The sequence below is a fragment of the Psittacula echo genome (assembly GCF_963264785.1).
Source record: "Psittacula echo genome assembly, chromosome: 22".
NCBI lineage: Eukaryota > Metazoa > Chordata > Aves > Psittaciformes > Psittacidae > Psittacula > Psittacula echo.
In genome coordinates, this window is record NC_137758.1 from 2,048,195 (window position 1) to 2,071,674 (window position 23,480).

The 23,480-nt window shown below is 57.2% G+C and overlaps 1 protein-coding gene across 1 annotated transcript; it reads left to right on the forward strand.

Moving 5' to 3' along the window:
• The first annotated feature begins 435 nt into the window (after positions 1 to 435).
• Positions 436 to 21,582, forward strand: MAPKAPK2 (MAPK activated protein kinase 2). The gene is made up of 10 exons (XM_080633130.1): positions 436 to 886; positions 17,010 to 17,149; positions 18,760 to 18,824; positions 19,557 to 19,636; positions 19,745 to 19,871; positions 20,178 to 20,253; positions 20,434 to 20,558; positions 20,807 to 20,892; positions 21,049 to 21,129; positions 21,401 to 21,582. Exons 1-10 carry the CDS (start codon positions 638 to 640, stop codon positions 21,542 to 21,544), a joined length of 1,173 nt encoding a protein of 390 aa, XP_080489256.1. The 5' UTR covers positions 436 to 637; the 3' UTR covers positions 21,545 to 21,582.
• The last annotated feature ends 1,898 nt before the right edge of the window (positions 21,583 to 23,480 follow it).

Here is a 23,480-nt window from a genome sequence, read left to right on the forward strand (position 1 = left end):
TGGGTTGAACGTGGAAACGGGAACAGTTGAGTCGTTACCGGACGCCTTTGTTCTTTCCGGAGCGGTTCGCGGAGGTGCTGGCGGTGGATGCGCGTTCCCCGGCTCTCCCCGGAGCTGTGGCCGAGCCGGGAGCCGGCCACGAGCCCATGGAGCTGCTTTCTCCCTGCGGGACCCCGGGCAGGCACCGGCGGGGAGGAGGGAGGGGGACACCGCGGGACCCGTTCCCATCCCATCGCGTGGCTGGCGGCTGAGATCCCGGCTCCGGCGGCTCCTTCCGAACCCCGCATCCTCCGCGGGGAAGCGGCGGGGCCGGTCCAGTCCGTCCCTTCCCCGCCTTCCCCCCTCCCAGCTCCGGCGGGCGCAGGCCCGGTGCCCGCCCCGCCCCGTCCCTCCCCCGGCGGCCGAGGCGCTGACATCAGAGCCGGGCCGCGCCGGGAGGAGGACGGGGAGGAGGAGCCGCACCGGAGCGATCGCTCTTCTCGGGGCCGGGGCGCACCGGCGGGGGGCGGCGGCGGCGGCGCTGCTGCTTCACCCCCCCCGTCCGTCCCCGTCCCCAGCCCCATCCCGCTCCTCGGGGCTCCGCCGGCCGCGAGTCCCGCCGCCCGTCCCGGCCCGTCGGGCCCGCCGCGCTCCCGCCATGCTCTCCGGGGCACCGCCGCCGCCCGCCGGCTTCCCCAGTCCTCCGCCGCCCCAGCCTCCTCCGCCGCCGCCGCCCGCCGCTCCCCAGCACGGGCCGCCGCCGTTCCCGGTGAAGGGCGGCCTGCTGATCCGGAAGAATGCCATCACGGACGACTACAAGGTCACCACGCAAGTGCTGGGGCTGGGCATCAACGGGAAAGTTTTGGAGATCTTCAGTAAGAAGAGCGGCGAGAAGTTCGCTCTCAAGGTGCGAAGGGGGATCCCCCCCTCGACGGACGGCGAAGTAGGGGGGGAACCGGGAACCGAGCGGGCGGCTCCGCGCTGCCTCCGCCCCGCCGCCGGGCTGCGGAAGGGGCAGGAGGGGCGGGCAGCGCCGGCGAGGCCTGACACTGATGGAGGATGTTTGCGGCGGGGGGAGCGGGGGGTCCGGGGGCCCGACGGGGGGACGGGAAACGGGCAGCGCCGTCCTCGGGAGCGGGGCGTGCGGTGGAGCCGGCCGGGACAATGGAGCCGCTGCTGCCCGGCCGCCTTTAATTGATGGTTCTTCCCCCTGTTAGGACGTGGCTTTCCGGCTTTCTAATGTGAAGTGGAGGGAAATGACATCCAGGGGAGGGTGGAGGGTCTGGAGCAGAGGGGAGCCCCCAGGCTGGTTGGGGTCACCCCATCTCGGAACACGGGGTTCCCTGACACCCGGGTGTCCCTCTCCCATCGCTGGGCGCTCTGTCTCTGGTGTGAAACAGAGCGGTTGTCATCCCTGGTGTCAGACAGGGAACATCTCAGAGTTACTACCTGTATCCCTCATCCCCAACTTCCTTCTCTTATAGTGTCCGCAAAGGTATATTTTAACCCACCCTAGGTAATGCGATGGATTCCTTGTTTATCCCAATGAGCTTTATTGAGCAAGAGGGGGAGCATTTCTCTCTGCTGGAGAGACTTGGGGAAGTTTGAAGGGATCCAGGCACGCCGGGTGACGCGGGTGCAGGCAGGCTGCTCGGAGGGAGCGCCGTGTTCTCTCTCATCCATGCGATTTGCGCCCACACATGAGCTGTTCAAACCCTCGGTGTTACAGAGATCCATCGAGGATAAAAAACCAACCCACCTAAACCCGTAACCCCCACTTCTGTTGTTAGAGCTGCCCATCTGTTGGTATCCGCGGCTCCTAACCTGAATGAATGAATGAACAAGGGGCTCCGGAGGCACGAGTCGCGGTGATGGGGTTGGCAAGGGATGGTGCTGGGTGCCTGTGGTGAAGGAGGGGGGTCAGTGGAGTGATGGAAGTTTGACTTTGCCTTTAGAAGCACAGGCGTTTCTTGTGAGCTGCAGCGTGTTGTACTCCAAGGCGACGTGCATTGTCACCTCGTTTGCCTGGGAATTAGTAAAACCCTCTTCTGTTTTGACAGACGGGCTCCTCCTCGCTTCTGCATTGACTCACGTATTTAAAGTGCAGATTCCAGCACTTCCCTTTTCCAGCCCTGAAAGGGGAAGAATGGCAGAGGAGACTGGGATGGTTGAGGCCGTTATCCTGCCCACCCCAGAGCGCAGTGGAGTCAGGATTTACTTCCATGAGTCGTGCTGGCTCCTTGGCTGCATTGGGAAGTGTCTCAGAGCGCAGGAGGTCGCATGGTGATGCAGGAGGGTGACGCGGAGCATCCGTGTGGCTCTGGAGGGTGAGGTGCCTTCAGTGGCGAATCTCTGCTTTGGAAAAGCATTGGTTGTCTTCCCTGTCCCCTGCCCCGGCCTCTTCACACCTCCCCGCTGGGGAGGGAAGGGTTCAGCTGAGCGGTTGGACGTGCCTCTGGCTTCTCAAAGAGCAGCACAGCTGCTGCTGTAAGTGATTCCTTCCAGCACCTTCAGAACTGCAGCGCTGGGAGTTTGGGCTCTTGGATGAGCCGGTGCATACCCGGCTTGCCCCGGTGAATGGGAGCTGCAGGCTTGGGTGGTTTGATTGCAGTATTTGGAGTGGACTCCCAAGCCCGAACGTGGTGGGATGACCGCTCCAGACGCAATGTGTGCTGACTTCATCCCCTCCTCTGGTGCGCAGCCGGGCTAATGTCTCCTTTAGAGACCTGCCGAGAGGTATTTGGATCCGAATTACTCATGGGCTGCATCAGTGTGGAAAGATGACCTAAAGCAGGATCCACAGAAGTGATTCCATCGAGTTGTCATGTCTCAGATGATGCTTAAAAGAATCCTCATGGCCTAACGCCAGAAGCCACAGCTGAAATCTCTCTCTGTGCTGCCTGCTTTAGTTGTGCGGCAAACCTTTCCATTTGGAACACTGCTCTTTACATTTACCATTCCAAAGTCTTGTATAATAATGCAGTCCTCGCTGGAGGGGAGCAGTTGTGTCTCTCCCTGATGCTAGTGGTGCTCGCTGGTTTTGTTGTGCTTCCTCTTGCATCCCAAGCAACATCTTTCTCCCAAACTGAGACGTTTTAGGTTAGGGTTTTGCTGAGAGTCACAGAATCACAGAGCAGTTTGGGTTGGAAGGGACCTTAAAGCTCCTCCAGCTCCAACCCCTGCCACAGGCAGGGACACCTTCCACTGGAGCAGCTTGCTCCAAGCCTTATTTGCTTAGAACTTTTCAGTGCTTCAGCAGAGTTGGAGCTTGGAGCCAGCGTTCCAGCAGCAGTGGAAGCGTTGCAGCCAGTTTATCTTCTCCTTCCAGTGCAATAGTCCGTGGCAGAGACGCATCATTAAATAACATAGTGTTGTGTGTGAGTTAATGGATGGTAGTTGGGTTTGATGTGTAGTACCTGGTGAAAACGGGAGATATTCCTTTTAGTGTAGGTTTTTATGGTTTATCTTGCAGTTTTCCACCCTCTATTTTATTCTCTTTTTTGGTACCAAGCAATATCCAAACTGTGGCATCCCTGCGTTATTGGGTAGGAAATAGGCAACCGATGGTCCCAGTCACCCGTGACCTGACTTGCTTTGATGTGCAGTGATTTACTGCAGGTTGGGGACATAAAGTCTGTGGAGGGGTGATGAATGGAGCTGAAATGCGAGGTCTAGATGGTTTCTTACCCCTTTACTCCTTGTACCTTGGTGTGATGTATGACTAGACAAAATAAGGCTTGTCATTTCTGCGCAGCCGGCTCTATGTAGGTCACCGCTGGCCTGGCTTGGTTGTGGTCAGGCTGTTGGTATTAGTGACACAGGCTGCAGCAGTGGGGCTGGAGCAAGGCCTGGCTCACCTACTGCAAATCCCACTTTTAAGACTCATCTTTAGGCAAGATAGTGGGTTAATGGCTTAATGTGCGGGTGAGCCAGATGGAAAGTGGGAGCGAGGAATGGTACATGGCAAGTTTTTCTCTTATCATATGTGTCGCTCAATGAAGCTCTTTGGAGCAGATTTCCTTTAAAGAAGCCTAATAAACCTCACTCCCAACCCCAGCCTCAAAGAGGAAATCCTCACCTGGATTGGGAAGCTTTGGAAGAGCTTCGCAGGGCCTTGGAGACTGTTTGCAGGTTTGCCCCCTCTGTGGCAGCCTGTTTCTGGAGCATCCTTGGTGCCTTGGGGCATGTTTGCGAAATGCTCTTAAGTCTCGCTCTCAGCCTCATCAGATAAACTGTGAGAGATGGTTTCTGTGATGGAGAAGGAGGAAGGAGGCCAGTGCCTTTGTGGGTCGTTATTCTTGAGAGATGCCTGTCGTGGAAATAGGGCAGGCGTCTCATAGCTGAGAACTGAGCAGTTCTGTGGCTGAGCGTGCTTGGGTGGCTATAGCAAGGATTCTTACAGAGCTGTTTTGGGGACCAAAGCACCGTGTTTACCGTGGCTTCCTGCAGCTTCATTTGAGATCAAAGTGCTTTGTTCCCCCCCACAAATCCAGCTGGAAAGATAAGCCCCTAAGGAATGGAGTAGATGAAGATCTTGGGCTCACGCTCATGGGGAACAACTCTCTACTTGTGCTCCTCGCTCAGTGGGGGATTTGCGTTTTTTAACTCTACCATGTATTTGATATAATCAGAATGGAACCAGAAATGTCTCTGCTGTGGCCTCTGCAAGCCCGAGTTGAAAAGCTTTGGGAAGTGTAGTCACTGGGAGTTCTCCAAGGCAGTGGTTTATTATCTCATTGACCAAAGGAGTCTCCTGTCTTGGGGTTTGACTTTGTTTAAACAGTTTAGGATTTGCCATAATCTCTTCTAAATGCATGACGTGTTCTGAGCACTCCAACTGACAGCTGAGATGGACTGATTACAGCCTGGGAGCAGGGGCTTGGGGTTTGCTTTGGTACATGCCCAGGAAGTGGCGGGGCTCTTCCTCTTAATAATAATCTCATGCCATCAGCCATAGGTCTTGCAAAGGAGGTTGGTGTTTCCCACGTTCTCAGAGGTGGGGAACTGAGGCGCAGTGATTTACTGAAGGTCCCGCAGCCCATCGGAAGCGGGACAAGGCTTGTTCCAGGATGAATCCTTCATGGGCAGCATCCCTGCGGGTTGAAAGCTCACTCCCTGTGTGTGTGATTGAACGCAGCCAGGGAACACGATGATTTTATCATTCACACTGAGCTCCCGCTGGCCTTCAGCGAGGTTTCTGCCATCTGCCAGCACGGGCATGGGGAAAGCCCAGTGCTCAGGACAGCTCCTGTCTGCAGGGCTGCCGAGGCACCAGCTCTGCCTCCGGGTAGTGAGTGGTGCAGGGCTGATCTAAGCTTTGTCAGACACATGCTCCCTATTCCAGAGCATTTAAAGCAGTTTATAACTGATGATCTGAAGCTGTGCAGACTGAGAGCCAGGTCTGGTGTGTTTGCTGGATGATGGGTAAGGCGAAGATGATGGAAACTCCCAGAAAGTTCCTACCTAAGAAGCCTGAAAGAGCAAGTTGGGGACTTCTTCACCCAGAGAAGCTGTGGTTGCCCCATCCCTGGCAGTATTGAATGGGGCTTGGAGCAAGCTGCTCTAGCGGAAGGTGTCCCTGCCCATGGCAGGGAGTTGGAACTGGATGAGCTTTAAGGTCCCTTCCAACCCAAACCAGTCTGGGACTCTCTTTCCGGAAACCTCCAGGATGTGCTCTGGGATCTGATGGGATGGATGAGCTCCTGAAGGGTGGTGTGGGGCTCCTGTGGGTATGTGGGAGGAGCATCTGGGTCGGAAGTGCCCATTTGGCCATCCCTGCGGCACAGCGAGCAGCGTGGCTCCGCGTTTGGATGCTTCATGGTGGGCTCGCATGCCCCACACCAGGGTGGTCTGGTTGCAGCAGAGGCGGCAGCTGAATGCTGGTTTAAACCCCATCCCTTTGCTGGGGTTTGCACAAGAAACCAGGAGGAGCGAGCTCTCCCTTCTTTAAGAGCCCCTTTCTTCCTGCTGGCTCCAGCCTCCTTCCCGACCTGCAGCCGGCCCTCGCTGGAGGCAGGCTCCTCTCCCAGCACAACTGGCCTCAAGTTGCAGCATTCAGGCAGCATGACCTCACCTCCTGGTTTCCAAGAATAACTCCTGCCTCCCCTCCGCTGTCTGTGCGGGCCAGGGCGGCTGCTCCAGCCCCGCTCCTGGGGCCTCGCTATTGCCGGGTGCCCCATAGCAGCCCCATGGCTGCCCCACGCCGTTTGGTTCCTCTGTGGACAGTGGTACAGGCAGCACAAGGGAGGCAGGAGCTGGGAGAGGGTGGGTAGGACCTCGCAGGGTGGCTTTGGTGGAGCCATGAGGACCAGGGTGATGCTTCCACCAGCTCCAGGGGCTGGCACTGGGGGACAGCCTTAACCAACCACTCCCCAAGAAGCCTGTTTCAAGCCTGCGTGGTGATGTTGAATCAGTATTCCAGTGTGGTCCAGAGCTGCTGAGCATCTCTGATGTTGGATTTTAAAAGCCCCTGAGACCTGTATCCCACTGAAAGTGGGTCCCATCCCCTTCCATGGCTGAAGGATGCTAAACTGCATGTTCCTTTGGGTGGCACGAGGGCTGTGTGCGTGACTGGTGCCTGTTTTGGAGAGGGCTTCTGCCTCTACGGCCTGTTCCGCTACGGGAATGGATGGGGAACAGCACGTGGGGGTTAGAGCAGGGCACATGAGAGCAGGTCTGAATGCAGAGAGCTTTAACAGCCTTTTAAGCTGTTGGGTTTTTGTACCTCGTGGCTAAGTTATTTCAAAGATCTCAGCCTTTTGAGATCTTACCAGTTCGAGGTAGGGCTTACAGTGACCGGCAGGTTTAATGGTTGCATTAACTCGCTGTTTCCTTTGTGGCCTCAGGAAGGGACTAATGACCACGAGGCTATGAGTGCTGGTAGATCCCCCTGACCTGAGAGGACCTGAAACACGAGTTCTGCTGGAGATACAGTGATTCCTGTAGGTACGATGCTATGTACAAGGTAGCTGGAGAGGGGCTTTGGACAAGGGATGTAGGGACAGGACAAGGGGGAATGGCTTTAACCATGCTGTGATTCCATCTATGATTCTATGCTATGAACCGCAAGTGCTGTTTGGAGCGTGGTGGAACAGCGCGAACCATCAGGTGCCAGCATGGCTCCTCTCTGAGCACTGCTGGGAGCATCTTCCCATGCAGTAGAGCGTTGTGCCACGGTGCTGCATTGCTGGGACAAGGTGCTGTCTCCCAGTGGGGTGCTCTGCAGCTGGCGCAGCGTTTGCCGTCATGTGTAATGGGATTATTCAAGCTGCTGGCGTCAGGGCTGCATGTGATTCTGTGCCCGGGCACCCAGCGAGCTGGAGCCTAAACTAGAGATAAAGTTGGAAATGCAGACCCAGATCTGAATGTTCCTGGGGCGCCCAGCCAGGCTGGGGCTTTGCAGCTCTGCTCCTGCTAGATCTTCTTACCCGCTTTGGGCCGTGGATTTGGGATTGGTGGAAGGATGGACTCGGGTCCTTTGTCGTTGTAATTGGCTTTGCTGCCTCGTGTTGTGTGCCCCTGGCTGCAGCCAGCTCCCCTTTTGAGTTCAACCTCTCCAGCTCTACCCAGAAGAGGGGGGTAAATGGGGTTTGGAGTTGTCATTGCCGTACGCCTCTAGAACAGGGTACATCTGTGTCACAGCAGGTCAGGACTCTGCCTTGTCTCTGCAGCATCTCTGGAGTTTCTGTGGGGCAGACATGGATGGGAGCATCTTCTCCGGAGCTGCTCTCCCTGTCTGCTGCCTTCCCAGTGTCCTCTGGTCCATGGCACTGAGCACTCGAAAGGCTCCTTGGATCTCCGGCCAAATGTGTGTTTTCAGGGAAATGCGGCTGGAACACAAGCTGGGGCTGCTGTGGAAATTTGGCAGCGCATCCCTGCAGCCTGGAATTCCAGTAGCTGCAGCTCATCGCTTCTCGCACCCATAGGTGTGGGTGGGAGCCGGGTCTGAGCAGCACTGCCTGGAATTGGGGATGGCATCCAGGGATCTGGGCTGCGGTGGGGAAAAGCAATTGGATCCAAACAGAGCAGGAAGTATGTATGTTATCCTCAGCATGACTTAACAGAAGTGGCTTTAACCTGGCAGAGGGGAGACTCAGATGAGCTCTTAGGCAGAAGCTCTTCCCTGTGAGGGTGCTGAGGCGCTGGCCCAGGGTGCCCAGAGAAGCTGTGGCTGCCCCATCCCTGGCAGTGTTCAAGGCCAGGTTGGACACAGGGGCTTGGAGCAAGCTGCTCCAGTGGAAGGGGTCCCTGCCCGTGGCAGGGGTTGGAGCTGGATGTACTTTAACATCCCACGACTGTGGCCTCACAGCTCCCATAGCTGCTGCTTTCGGAGCCATTGTCACCCATAGCAGCCTGCTCGGGCCAGCCCAATCCCCTCCGGGCTCTGCTGTGACTCCTTTTTCCTCTCCAACCATTTTGCAACCTCCCTGCCCATTGCACTGGGCAGCTTGCTAAGAGCATCCGGGCGGCTCTTGCGTAAGTGTCTCTGACGGGTGTTGGGAATTGCGGGCTTGGCAGGAGGTTTAAACCTGGGTTATCTCCTGGAAGCCATTGGAGCTGTGACTCCGGGTACCTCCCATGCTGCAGGCAGAGCTGGGCTGTTTTGGGGAGCCTGGGGCTGCTGCAGCCAGTGGCCAGGCTCCTGGAGAGGGCATCTTTCCCCTTGCAGAGGCCTTTGTTTTTGTCCGCAGTGCTTTTCAAGGAGTGACCCTGTTCCTGATGTTATTGGCTGTGCATCTGTGTTGGAGCAGGATCACTGGCATCTCCCTCTCCATCTCTCCCAACCCTGTTTATTCCACTCCGTGGTTGAAACTCCTGGTATCTGTAGTGATAAGGGAGAGTTGCTGATAACAGCTCTCTGTCAGGATGTGACATGCTCTGTGGGTGGTGGGATTCGGCAGAGAAGCGCTCCAGGTCTTTTGACGGGGAGATTGGAAGTGTCCTGGTGCTCCTATCCCTCAGCTCCTCGGTGCTGCAGCAGACGAGCAGCCCGACCTGGGGTGCCTGTTGTTAGAGATGCAAATACGGGGCTGATGAAGCCTGGGTGAGTAAGATGCTGCGGAGTTTATGGATGGATTAGAATGTGGTCTCTGCACGCTGCTGAGCAGCAGCTCCAGCGCCTCCCGGGCGGCTGCGGGGCCGGAGCGCTGGGACCTGGATCTGCTCCCTGGGAGCTCTGGAGCTGGTCTGTGGCTTGTGTCCCCTGCTGCAGTCTGGAGGGGTTCGTGGGCAATGATGTTCTCCATGTGCCTCCCTGAGATTCCAATGTGGTATTGCTATTGCTGGGCTTCACCTTGGGGATCTGCAGGGCAGGGAGGGCGCTGGCTCTGTGAGGCCCAGCTAATGGGTCCTGACTACCAGTGGGATGCTCCTCTCTGCATCCCTGTAGGGATCACCCAGGGCTGCCTGTGGGGCACCACATCCTGGCCTCATCCAGGAAGGTGTTTGCTGAGCCCTGGTGTTGACAGAGCCCATGACGAGGGTGAAGCTCTATTAAATAAACAGCTGAGGAAAGGACGGAATGATGCAAAGGGTGCTGTCGTCACCGACATCCGAGGGTGTGTAAATGAAACCCTCCTCAGGCTTGGCACTGGGGGAGGAAACGTGTCCCCAGGCCGTGCCGTGTCCAGCACTGGGGTGAATGGTGCTGCAGAGTGGTTGGGCTGGTGCAGCTTTGTGGTTTCAGTTGTGTGGTTTGGGTCTCTTTTCCTTCTTTAAATATATATATTTGAATCTACGTTTCTTTGCACTGCTCTGGGGTGTGTGATGATGGGCTGCTCGCTCTGCTGGGAGGGGACTCTACCCATGAGCTGAGCCCCAAGAAACTTCATCTTTGTGCAGAGGAGGAGCTGCTGGGACGCGATGGGCGTTTGGAGGGCTTCTGGTAGGTGTGGGTCTGGCCAATCTGAGCCTCTGCCCTGAATCACTTCCAGCTTAGAGGCAGAAGCAGAGTGGTTTGGGTTGAAGAGACCTTAAAGCTCATCCAGTTGCAGGGATGGGGCAGCCACAGCTTCTCTGGGCGACGCATGCCGGAGCCTCACAGGGAAGAGTTGTTTCTCCGAGCACAGAAGTAAGGAATGTGTCTGAATACAAAAGCAGCTCTGGGATGCAGATGGAGGCAATCCCCCCGGAGCTGTCCCTGGGACAGTGGTGGGTTGGGCAGGGTTGTCCCTGTGAAGCTGATGGAGCAAAGGACCCGAAGTGATGCTTCGAGTGCCTGGTGCTGCCCGTGGGCTGTGTGGTGGAGGCTGAGTCCGTTCGTGTGCCTGGTGTCTGTGTCTGAGCGCAAGGGACAGCCCTGGCTGGGTGCAGGGGCAGCGCGGTGCCACGATGGGGGCTTTGTTCGAGCTGTGCCTGCGGAAGGGAAGCGCAGAGGCCGTAGGTCGGCGCTGAGTTAATGGTTTACGTGGGTGTTTGCATCTGTATTAATCACACCTGTAAATATCAACCACTTCCTATCACCAAAGCACGCGTGCGGCGCTTCCGATCGGGAGCCGGGAATCTGGGCAGGGAGGAGGAGCTGAGCCCGGCCCTGAAGCTCGGCAGAGGTGGGAGTTAAGGAGTGGGAAGAGAGGAAAAAGAGCTGGATGCTGCTAAAAAGGGCAGCGGCCTCCCCACGGCTGAAACACTGAGAGGTGGCTCAGACCCCCCCATTACATCCATCCACGCGTGTTCCCTGCGGAGCCAGGCCCTGGGATGTGTTTCATAGACTCATGGAGTGGTTTGGGTTGAAGGGACCTTAAAGCTCCTCCAGCTCCAGCCCCTGCCACGGGCAGGGACCCCTTCCACTGGAGCAGCTTGCTCCAAGCCCTGAAGCATTTACCTGCTTTGACTTTTCCCTATGAGTTATGCTGCTTCATCCCAACCGCGCTGGTGGCTCTTCCCTCAGCATCCAGGGTCCTGCTCCCAGGTACCTGCTTTGGAGCTTCACCTCCTTGAAATCCATGTGCCAGGAATACTTTTGCTGCTGGGACATGGGCTCTGCAGAGCAGGGCTAGCCGGGGGGCAGCACCCCGATTGCACACTGGGGACACGGGCCCCTGGCAGGTGGCTCTCATTGAAGCCCAGGCTTCTCTTCTGCTCTTTGCCTTTGTGTGGAGGGAGAGGCTTTTGTTGCCGCCTGAAAAGGCTGAATAGCTGCTGCATCTGTTGCAGGCAGAGGCAATGCTCAGCAGATGCCCTGGGTTTGGGGAGGGAATGTGGGTTGGGGGGTCCTGAGCATCCTCTGATGGGCAGGGACCCCCGTGGGGAGCTGCTGGGACCTCTTTGGGGAGCACAGGGGTTGTGCAATGGTTGTGGTGAGCGGGGCTCCTTGTGTAACCGTGGTGCAACAGCCGCCTCTTCCCTTGCCCCGTTTCCATCCTCTGCCCCATTGCAACATCACCGGCAGGAGCAGGGATGGGTCTGCCCGCTCCTGCTCCCGGCAGGGCTTTCAGCTCGCCCCTTGCTCACGCAGCATCGTTGTGCCTGGCTTGCTGCTTGTCTCGGGCCACACGAGGGGGAAGCTTTCCCTGCGATGGCTCTGGGTCTTCCTCCGAGGTAATTCCGGCTTGGAGAACGCGGCCGAGCAGCTCAAGCGTGTGTCAGTGCGCGTTTGCTCGGCCTGAATTGCGTCTCCGCTCTTGTTCCCTCTTTGTAGCTCTTTGTCATCTTTTGTTGGGATGCTTTTTCCAACCTCTCCGTCTGCCCTGGGGCAGGTGAATGTGGAGGCTGACCTTTTGTCTGCAGCAGTAAGGGGATGAAGCTGCTAATGCACGGAGCCGGATGGTCCAGCAGCATCCCTCCGGATGGTGGGTACCTGGTGACTGGTGCTGTCCTGCCCTGCAATCCTTGATGCTCAGATGGAGCCATCTCCATCAGGGAGCAGCAGTCACCCCGGCGTGGCAGGCTGTGGCACGCTGTGGCACGCTGCAAGCAGGACGCTGTGGGAGCCATGCAGAGCTCCTCCTCCAGACTCGTCACCTCTCCTCTCTGGCTTCCCCAGGCAAAACAAACGTGAGGATGAGGCTTTTGCCTGCTCTGTTGGGGCTTAAAGCTCTTCATGCAGGGCCTGTCTGTGGCTCCGTGCGTGGGCAAGAGCAGAAGTGATCCCAGCTTAGGAAAGTCCCATTGCCTCTGTCTGAGCACTGCTGGATGTAGGCAGTGGGGACGGGTTAATGTAAAGGTTTATATAAAAGAGCCATGATCGTGTGGGGGAGGTTTCCTGACTCCACGTTTAATTGTTCCTGTGCTGTGCCTGAGCCATGAGTTTCCCTGTGTTTGGTAACAGAATTCCTCTTATGGGCTTTGAACCTCGTGCCTTTACTTTTCTTCTGTAGTTCCCAACAGGGAGAGTGGACCGAAGCTTTGCTGTGTTGTGCTGCTGGAGCAGCTTGGGGGTGATCACCCAAATGTGCTGGCATTAGAGGCAGACGAAAGACACATGGGGGACGATCAGCTTGATCCAGCACTGTGCCTCATGCAGGGAGCGATGGGGCTTTGCCTCCCAGTGCTGCGTGGTGGGAACAGCGTGTGCGGAGCATCCAGCACTGGCTCCATGAGCGCGTTAAGCAGCTGACACCAGTTGGCAACTGGTTTGCATGGGAAGATCAGAAGAGGCAAATCCTTTGAGGAGAGAAACCCTTTTGGTTTATTAGGGAATAGCCTCTGCTACCGGAGTCAGGGGATCCTGGCCCTCATGTGTGCACTAGAGGCAGGGGAGCCGCTGCTTTGCTGGTAACACAGGGGGATGGCAGCCTGCCTGTCTTCACTGGGGGGTTATTTTCACTGCCGCTTAAGAAGAGCCCATTTTAACCCCTGTGGTGCCCAATGGGGAGCTACTCAGGGTGGCAGGGTCCTGGTGGAGGGGTAGTTGCTGCCCAGGCCAGGCAATGCAGCTTGTGCTGCTCTGCTGGGAGCCGCCGTGCGATCAAAATACACATGGCAATAAAAATAGCCCTGCCTGCAGCAGCAGCTGGAGGGCAAAGCGGGGCAGCCCTGCAAAGTGAGCAGCGCGGCGTGCCGGTGTGTGCCTGATCCTCAGCGTCCATGGGAAGTGCCCATGGGAGCTGGGTTTTCCCTTGCAGGCTCTCGGGTAAGGGATATCTTGGCAACCTGAGCGAGCGCAGCGTGTTCTCAGCTCCATTGGGGCTGTGGTGGCATCCAGGGCGAGGGGCAGCTCGCCTGGGTCCTCCTGCCCTGCCAGTGGAGGAGGGAGCTTCCTTTGGAGCCCTGATTCATGGCACATCCTGGCAGGAGGAGGCGGTGAGACTGAATCAGTGCTGCCTGAGGACACATGTGAGTGTGGGAGGCTCCAGCTCCCTCGTTTCCTCCGGCGTTTTCCTTCCTTCCCGGGCACCCACCCACCTTCCCTGTGCTTGATGTGAGGTGATGGAGGGGGAATTCAGGTCAACGTGTGACTGAGTGAAGGGGGCAGACCCCCCGGCCCTTCCATTGCGTGCTGGGGTTTGGGTTTGCCGGGTGGGTGCTGTCCCCCTGCAGACCCCCCTGAGCCAGTTCCTCTTCAGGAGCAGCTGCTTCCAGGGTTTGCCTTTCAGAGGGGGTGAAAAGCTGCTGCAGGGGGCTCTGGAGAGGCCTTTGCTGCTGGGAGGGTCCCAAGCATTCAAGGCCAGGCTGGATGTGGGTCTTGTGCCTTGTCGTGGGGACACTTATGCAGTCTTTCCCATTGGAAATAATGAGGAATCTGATCCCCAAGAAGATCTTTGGAAGCAGGAGAGAAGAGGTGGAAAAGCTGAGCTGGGAGCAGCAGTCAGGGGTTTCCATTGAGTTGTCCATCCACTGCCATCACCCCTCTGTGAAGGGTTCACTGTGGCTGTGCTCTGGATGGTTGTGGTTGCAAAACCTCCTGCCTCGGAAGCTGGTGGGAGGGGACAGTGTCCCCAGGCTGGTGCCCTCAGCTGGAGTGCAGTGCGGGCAGTTCACCCTTGTTGAACCTCAGGGAGACACGAGGTGCTTTTCCCATGCCAGCCTCCTCGTTGCAAGCCAAGGAATACAGATCTTGGGCTGCCCTGGATCCTGGAGCTAAATCAGGGACCTGGGCAGCGTTACTGCACACCCCAAACACCTTCCTGTGGCCAGAGCAATGCCTCTCACACCAGGATGTCACCCGCTGGGGGTTTCAGTGCTGCAGAGGAGAAACTGGTGAGGACCTGCTGGAAGTGCTGCCTGGACCAGGAGCAGACAGTGCCTTCTGTCTGTGCTCTGCACATCCCTGGCTACCCGGGGCACACAGGGCCAGGGTGGAGGTCATGTGTGTGTGTGCAGTGGGTGATGCCAGGCCTGTGGGTTGCTTCTAGCATGGTTTGAGCATCACCACATCCCTCCTGCAGCGGTAATGGCCTTCCCCCTGCAGCCTCATCAGCTCCCACCTGCCGTGGGAACATTTCCTAAATAGAGCAAATCAGTGCCTTAATAAGGTTTAATCTGCCCCTCTGGAAGCTGGAGAAGCAGCTTCTGCATCCCGGGAGCGGAGGGAGCCTGGCGCTGGCTGTTTGCTCACCTGCAAGTACAAAAGCAGACGTCAGAGCTGTGCCGGTGCAGGTAATAGAGGCTGCTGCCTCCCGGTTCATTAGAAACACAATTAAGCTCCTTTCAGAGCTCTCTGATTGACCTCAGACAATTGGATGCACGTATTTCTGTAGCCCTGCTGCTTGTCCTGTGCGGAACGATGTGAACGCTGCTTCCTGCCGCCCCATTTTCCCAGTGTGTAATCACAAATGAGTTTTTCTCTCCAGCTTCCTGGCTCCCCAGGCCAGGCTGTTGGGAGCAGAGCTGCAAATAACCAAGCTGTTCTCCAGACCCCTTCCCTGCCTATGTGGCTGCGGGGTTGTGGGGGCTGAGCCTGTGCTTGCTTATGGCTTTGGCTCTGGTAGGACCTGGTTCTTAGAATCATAGAATCATGGAATAGTCAGGGTTGGAAAGGACCTTAAGATCATCCAGTTCCAACCCCCCTGCCATGCAGGGACACCCCACACTAAACCATGTCACCTAAGGCCTCATCCAACCTGGCCTTGAACACCACCAAGGATGGAGCATTCACAACCTCCCTGGGCAACCCATTCCAGTGCCTCACCACCCTCTCAGTAAAGAATTTCTTCCTTAGATCCAATCTAAACTTCCCCTGTTTCAGTTGGAACCCATCACCCCTTGTGCTGTCACTGCAGTCCCTGATGAAGAGTCCATCCCCAGCATCCTTGTAGGCCCCTTCAGACACTGGAAGCTGCTCTGAGGTCTCCACGCAGTTTCTCTTCTCCAGGCTGAACAGCCCCAATGTTCTCAGCCTGTCTCCATACAGGAGCTGCTCCAGCCCCTGATCATCCTCGTGGCCTCCTCTGGACTTGTTCCAACAGTTCCATGTCCTTTTTATGTTGAGGACACCAGAACTGCACACAATGCTCCAAGTGAGGTCTCATGATTTAAGCAATAGAGGAGCAAGGAGGGGCTGTCCAGCCTCCTGCCCTGTCTTCCTTTCGCCTTGGTGCAAAGGGGGGCTCGGCCACTTTGGTCTTCCCTAAGCTTCCAGATGGTTTGGTGCCAGAGCTCATCTCACACCCTATTGACTGGTGTGAGCTTCCTCTACCTTGGAAGCAGGAGAGGTGTGAACCAGACCCATGTAACGGGGTTATGGGTGGGTGCCTGAATGTGGATGCCATTACTTCTTTTCCCTGTGGCAAAGGGCAAATGCTGTTACAGGCAGGGATGCAAATCGCTGTTACTGTGCCAGGGCTCACGGGAGCGCGGATGGTGTTTCATGGATAACCAGGGACTGAGTGAGTGTCTGCTGGGGCTGCAGTGAGCATGAACCCGTGTTCCCTGCAGCCCAGGGATCAGCACTGGAGCCAGGCTGAGAGAGCTGGGCTGGGTCAGCCTGGAGAAGAGAAGGCTCCTGAAGGGGAGACCTTAGAGCAGCTCCAGTGCCTAAAGGGGCTGCAGGAAACCTGGAGAGGGGCTTGGGACAAGGGCCTGTAGGGACAGGCCAAGAGGAATGGCTTTAACCTGCCAGAGGGGAGACTGAGATGAGCTCTTAGGCAGAAGCTCTTCCCTGTGAGGGTGCTGAGGCGCTGGCCCAGGGTGCCCAGAGAAGCTGTGGCTGCCCCATCCCTGGCAGTGTTCAAGGCCAGGTTGGACACAGGGGCTTGGAGCAAGCTGCTCCAGTGGAAGGTGTCCCTGCCTGTGGCAGGGGTTGGAGCTGGAGGAGCTTTAAGGTCCCTTCCAGCCCAACCCATCCTGTGACCCTATGATACACAGGGGATGTGTTCCCATGCACGCTCGTGTCCCTGCTGAGTCGCAGACCTGTGCAGGGGTGTTTCACCAAGCCCGGCCTTAGAGCTGCCAGAGACAGGAAGGAAAATGAACTGCGCTCAAGATAAACACGTTTTGTTCTTCTATATTTAGGAGTATAATAATTAAGGCTGGTTGTTTATCCTGACGAACGTGGTCATTAATAGTCTGTGGCAGATGAGCAAATCCTTCCTGCACCTGGCAACTGAGTTGTCTCTGGGAAGGGCAGGAGCCTCATTGAAGAGCTGCTGCTGCTTGTGAGGAAAAGCCGCTCTTTGGGGAACATCTGGCAGTGGCTTTGTCCCCTCTGTGGGCACGTGTGGCTGCGTGACAGTGCCCACGGTGAGGGTGCAGTGGAGCTGTGCAGTGGCACCCAGGGGTGCAGTGCCTGCAGGTACCAGTGTGCAGAGGTTTGCTTGTAAGCGCTATAGAAGCCCCGGTGGTTGGTGGCACAGGATGGCTGGGCTCCAGGGAGGCATCTCGGAGTGTGGGAAGGTGGCAAGCAGACGGGCTGAGCTTTTACCAGCCTTGGAAGGGGGGTAAGAAGCTCATGAGGGCAGGTGGCTTCGTGCTCTTCCCACTAGATGGGGATGGAGGCATTGCAGAGTGTGCTGGAGGATGCTGCTTGCAGAGAACACCCACACTTGGCCTTTGTCTCTGCATCTTCTCCAGTGGGTGCTGTGCCCATGGGGTCTCATAGCCCAGTTCTCCTCGGGGAGCATGGTGCTGATGGGGTCTCGTTTCTCTTACAGATGCTGCAGGACTGCCCGAAGGCCCGGCGGGAAGTGGAGCTGCACTGGCGAGCATCACAGTGCGCGCACATCGTCCGCATCATGGATGTCTATGAGAACCTCTACCAGGGGAGGAAGTGTCTGCTCATCGTCATGGAGTGGTGAGTCCCCACTGGAGCACCCGCAGCCCTGCGGGGTTGGTGGGGTGATGCCAAAAGGGGAGGTGAGCACCTTCCAGCACTGCTGCAGGGGAGCTATGGACCGTGGGGAGATGGAGTCTGTGAGCCGTAGGGATGCAAGCCATGGAAGAGGAGCTGCACTGCTGGGTTGGAGGGATGACAGGAGCTGGGTTGGCTCTGAGTCATTTTGAAAGCTTGCTCTGCTGTCGGGAGGCTTAGGGCCTGTGATTCTCGCTGCAGGTAGATCATAACCAAACTTGCTTTGGCCATGGAAAGTCGGGGGAGTCAGCAGGTTCCTGGCAGCCCAGCAGCCTGCGGCAGGGTCAAGCGCAGCCAAGCCGAGCTGATGCTTCCATTGATGCTGCCTCTTGCAGCAGCGGTTGAGCGGCTCCGATTCGAATAGATGTTTGCTATAACCTGGGGAGGAGGAGGAGGGATGAAGGGGAAAGTATTGAAACCACATCCCAACCGCAGCTGTGATTTGATGCAGTTTCCTTGCCAAAACCTCTCCTCTGGCAAGTGGTAGGTTGCCTGGGGGGGCCAGTGGGTGTGAGGAGCGCCAGGAGCAGTGCTGGGGCAGCCGTGGGCAGCTCTTGCGTGGGAAGAGCTTTCTGAGAACTATGCTGGGATGCTGGGCAGCCAGGGTGAGAAAGGGCTGTGCAGCGCATCGGCTTGTGTGGGGAGAGAGCAGTAGCTGAATGGTGGGAAACACCTCCCTGGGGCAATGACAGCTCCCTGCGGTCCAAGGGATGCTCTGGGTGCAGTGTCCATCACAAGGCAGTGTTTGACTTGCAGCATGAACACAGTGTCTCCATACAGTAATTGACCTTGGTGGCTGCATGTTATGTGTATTGCAGATGTCCAGCAAACATCGAGGGTGCTGGCAGGAGATGCTATCAGCACTGGGAAAGCCAGAAACCATTCCTGCTCCAGTTAGATAAGGCAGGGGAAGGAAGTGCCTTTATCACTGTTCTCATGGAGAATTATCCCTGATCTCTCTGGGAGCTGAGTTTTCCTTAGGGTACTCCAGGGAACCGTGCCAAGGTCCTGAGTTACCGGCTGGGCTTAAACCACGCCACATTGTCCTTCTCCAGCACCTCATGTGAGAGCTTGCTGTGCTGCAGCGGGGCTCAGCCCCTGCCTCCGCCATCCCATCAGCGAGCCCATCCTGGTGCCGCTGACCCCGAGCCTGTGCTGTGGTCCTTGCTCAGCACTTGTGCACGGGTTCGCGTGCCGGGCGGCGGTTGGCTCTTGAGCTAAAGGAGGCCACTGTGCCGGGAGCGTTCACCGCCTCCGAGCCGTGTTTGCTGCCTTTACTGTAAATGTGTTCCTGTGGTCTGGTGGCGAGACCACGTCCGCTCGCACCCGGCACCTCCTCACCAGCACCAAGCCTCGGTCCTGCTCATTTCTGGAAGGGGGAGGCTCTGAAATGCCCCGTGCCCAGAAGCACCCACCCAAGGGTTTGGATGGGGACGGGGTTTGTTTCTTGCTGACCTTGTGCAGCTCCTGGCTGAGCATCAGAGGTTTCGGTGCCGCTTGTGCCGGTGTGGGGCAGGCGCCGCAGCGTCTGACGCCTTCTGCTTCTCTTCCAGCTTGGACGGCGGGGAGCTCTTCAGCAGAATTCAGGACAGGGGAGACCAGGCCTTCACCGAACGGGGTATGGAGCCCACTGGCACCTGGAGTTTTGTCTTTGGGCCATGTCTCGATGCGTATAGGAGTGTCTCTGGTCCAGCCCCTTCCCTCAATCGCTGTTTTGAATCCCCAGCGAGGCTTTGCACTTGGGGAATGAGGAATGTGGGTGCGAGTGGCTCTGCTTTGCGTGCTCACTTGAGAGCAGGGTTAGGGGATGTTTTCTCAGCTGCCCCTGAGCCCCCTCCATCCCACTCCAGCACATGCAGGGGCTTCAGTGATCTCCAGGAACACCTCCCTCCCTCAAAAGATGAAGTCCAGGGGCTGTGGTTCTCATAAATCTCATCCCCCTCCGCTCTTGTGGCCAGGAAAAGTCGCTGCACAGCTGAAACCCTGAGCCTGTTGCCCCCTTGGCTTCCCATCCTATGGGGAAAGCTTTCCCAGGTGGTTTCCCTGCAGATTTGGGGTCCCCAGCCCCAGAGCAAGCCCCTCCTTGGGGCTCATGCTGTTGGGTATGGGAGTCAGGGATGGAGCCTGCCCTATCCCTTCCCATGGGAGTTTTTCTCCCATTTGCCGCATGCTCCTGACCCAGGGGTGGCTGCTGCGGGGTGCTTTGCTTGAAAAGGTTTCTTCTGCTTCAGGTAGAGGAAACCCCTTTGGCCTCAGCCGGGCTATTTGGCCCCTGGCTTGTAGAGTGGTGCTGGTTTTGCTTATAAAGGCTTCTGACATTTGGCTTTCTGGGGTTTTCTTTTGGCTTCAGAGGCTTCAGAGATAATGAAGAGCATTGGGGAAGCCATCCAGTACCTGCACTCGATCAACATTGCGCACCGGGACGTGAAGGTACCATGCTGCACGCTCACCCAGCGGTGCTGAGCCCTGCTTGGCCTCAGGCAATGCCCAGCCTGCTCCGGCTCTTCTGCTCACATCATCTTTCCTGTGTTTCCACAGCCGGAAAACCTCTTGTACACCTCCAAAAGGCCCAACGCTGTGCTAAAACTCACGGACTTTGGCTTTGCTAAAGAAACCACCACGCACAACTCCTTGGCCACCCCGTGCTACACGCCGTACTACGTGGGTAAGTGGCTGTGGGGGGTCTGAGCTTGTAGGTTTGCAGGGCAGGAGGAGGTTTAGATGGTCCAACGTGCAGCCCATCACCTCTGCATCCAGCCTGGAGCCTTCATCGCAGCGTGGCGCTGGGGACATCTCCTGTCTGGGATGCTTGGGACTGGCTGCTGCAGGGTTTTGGTGCTCGCTGGTGCATGAAGCCTGCAGCTCCTGCCTCTGCTGCCTGCATGGCCATGCTGCAGCTCCATGGGATGCTCAGATCCCTCTCTCCCAGCCCTGCCACTTGGGCTCAGGACTTTGTTTCTCTCTTTACCAGCCCCGGAGGTGCTGGGCCCAGAGAAGTACGACAAGTCCTGCGACATGTGGTCCCTTGGAGTCATCATGTACATTCTGTAAGTCCAGGGGGTCCTTCTCCATCCTGCCATGGTCAGAAGGAGGGATGCAGCTTCCGAGCTGGCTGCTGGGGCTGAGCCTTTCCTGGCTGTGCTGTTCCTGCTCCCAGCACTGCCCTGTGCCCCTCGGGTGCTGTTTCGGGCTGACCCATTGACTCTGTGCTCCCTCTCCTGGTGCAGGCTCTGCGGGTACCCCCCCTTCTACTCCAACCACGGCCTGGCCATCTCGCCTGGCATGAAGAAGCGAATCCGAATGGGCCAGTACGAGTTTCCCAATCCTGAGTGGTCCGAAGTGTCGGAGGAAGGTAAACACGGTCCCTAAGCTGAGGTGTCCCTTTGGGGTCAGCCCTGTGTCCAGCAGCGCAGGGCACGTCGTAGGGCACCTCTTGGTGAAGCAGCAGCTTCAAGAGGCTTTTGCTGAAGGGTTTGATCAGGGGGAGCTCTGTGGCAGGGAGGGAATGGGAGGTGCGTGGCGGCATTTTGGGGCTGCTGGCTCAGGTTTGGAACATGGGGAAAGCCCTGCTGGGAGCTGCTAATGCGCAAACCCTTCCAGTTAAGCAGCTGATCCGCAACCTGCTGAAGACGGACCCAACTCAGCGCATGACGATAACAGAGTTCATGAACCACCCCTGGATCATGGTAAGTGCAGGGTTGGTGAGGTGGGGGGATGAGGATGAGGCTGGGGGTGAGGATGGGGTAGGGATGAGGATGGGGATGGGATGGGGATGAGGATGGAGGAGGGATGGGAGGGAATGCTTGTGGCTCCCAACTCACGCTCCTCCACTCTCTCAACAGCAATCCATGCAGGTGCCCCAGACCCCACTGCACACCAGCCGTGTGCTGAAAGAGGAGAAGGATCTATGGGAGGATGTGAAGGTAAAAGCTCTCTTGCCTCTGAAACACTCTGCACCCCGGGTACCACAGGGGGACTGTCTACTTGTGCCTTCTCGTTACAAACCAGGCTCATTCGGGCTCGGTGCATCCTGAGGATGGATCAGCGCTTGGGAGGGGGCTGCAATAATTGGCAGTGGAGCATTCAGCCCCTGCTGCAGCTCAGTCCCATGGCGGGGGAAGAACCTGCCCTGGGGATGCTGAAGGGCTGTGCCCATGCAGGGCTTTGCTGATGGGGCTGCCCCCTTCCCTGCAGGAGGAGATGACGAGCGCGTTGGCCACCATGCGAGTGGACTACGAGCAGATCAAGATCAAGAAGATCGAAGATTCCTCCAACCCTTTGCTGATGAAGAGGCGGAAGAAAGCAAACCCCACGGAGCCTGCTGCGCTGCCCCACTGAGGGTGCCCCGCGCCCGCCCGCCCTCCACAAAGCAATAACTATATATATATATTTTTTAAGGAAAACACAAAAAAAGACTGTTCTATGAGCGCATGGAATTCAGACCTTTATACCAGACTAGTTATTTTTAGCTACTCACCTGTGTTTCTGACCTTCCTGGTAAGATTCCCCCCCTCTAAATCAGATCCACACACTGCGGCCGGGGCTTTGTCCTGTAGGTGAAATCCGGCTGGTAATTGGAGTTTATCTTCTGTTGTGAAACGGTTTTGATGCTGATTTTCTTTCTGTTCCTTCCTCCCCGAAGACCTGACAGTTCCTGTGGTGACCTTTTTAGGGTATAGAACTATAAATATTTTTTAAAAACTACTGTAGAGCTGAAAGGCAGCGTGGTCCCTGTGCGGATGCTGGCTGGAGATGGGCTCCAGGCTTGGGAGTGGGATGGGGAAGGAGAGCTGCCTTCTCCCTTCGTCCTGCTGTGCGTGGCAGGGCTGGCATGGGGGGGTCCCCGTGGCCACCGTGCTGCTTCGCTGGCCTGGAACACTGCTGCTTTGAAAGCATGGTAGCCAAAAATCCCCCAGCTCCCTGAGCTGGGAGCCCTGACCCCCCGCGAGTGCCGTCCGTGTCGCTGTCTGTCTGTGCTGGGGTGTACGTCGTGGAGCTGCTCCTGGCCACCACGTCTGTACCTGTGCCTGGAATCCAGTTCTGACCTCAGGGGTGGGCAGGGGGGGTGAGCAGGAGGCCAATGCCCCCCACACATCCCCGCCTTGCTCCGCAGGGATGTGGGGAAAAGATGCTTCCCGGCCACATCTGCCTGCTCCCGCATCCCCCAGCCCCGGGGGGATGCTGTCCTGGGATAAGCGGGTGGCTTGGAGAGGCAGTGGAGGCAATGCGGGGCCATAGCTCGAGCTGGGGCAGCAGCAGTGCCCCATCCCTGGCTGGGGCTGGGGGTCCTGCTGCCCCCCTTGCTGTAGCTCCATCCCTGCCACCAGCTCCCCAGGGCTTTGGGAGCGATGCTCTGCTCCCGGGAGCGGGATGGCTGCTCGGGAGTCTTTAATCCATGGATTCTTCTTATTATAATTATTATTTGTCACGATGTTTCACTGCGTTAAATGTGTTTGAATGGGGAAAAACCAAAAACCAAACTTTTTTTAAGGCAATGTTTTAGTTTTTAGGTGATCTTTTAGACACTGTGCGGAATTTGAATTTGCTTTAAAAAACTGGGGTTTATCTTTTTTTTTTTTTCCTTTTTTAATTTTATTTGTGTCTGTTGGCTATACTAATCTTCCCAGTCTGCTCTTCAGCCCTTTGGATTAAAGACACTTAATGCGTCACTCGGTCTCTCCTCCTTGCTTGTGTGGCTGTGAAGGAACACCCCGGTGCTGCAGGCTGGTGATTGCTCTCCTTGATGGCTTGAAGTTGCTTTCTACCTCCCAAGAGGTAAAAGACCTCTTGGGTCTTTTAACCCAACCCAAGAGGCTGAGCTCCATAAGGTTTTCTCTGGGGACGCAGCACTTTGGTCCTTGCACAATCCGTTTGCTTGGGGATGGTCGGTTGAGATGCGCCTGTGTCTGTAGTTTCCTCCGTACCTGGGCTGGTTTTGGGGATGTGGGATGCAGGATGTGACTGTGGCCATGGGTGCTGCATCCGGGTGCCGGCAGGGGGAACTGTGCATCCGGTTGTGGGTGCTCAGTGCAGGGGGCTGGTCCCTGCTGTCACCTCTGTGCTGGCAGCCCCGTGGTGCTGCACTGGGGTTTAGGCTGCTGGTACCAGTGCTGGCCACGTGTGCTTGAGCCCAGAACCCCCCCGTGTGCTGGGTGCACCCCCAGAGCGAGCAGCAGCTCCGGGAGGGGATCCTGCCCCTCTGCTGCGCTCTGGGGAGACCCCCCCTGCAGTCCTGATCCAGCTCTGGAGCAGCAGCACAAGAGGGACGTGGAGC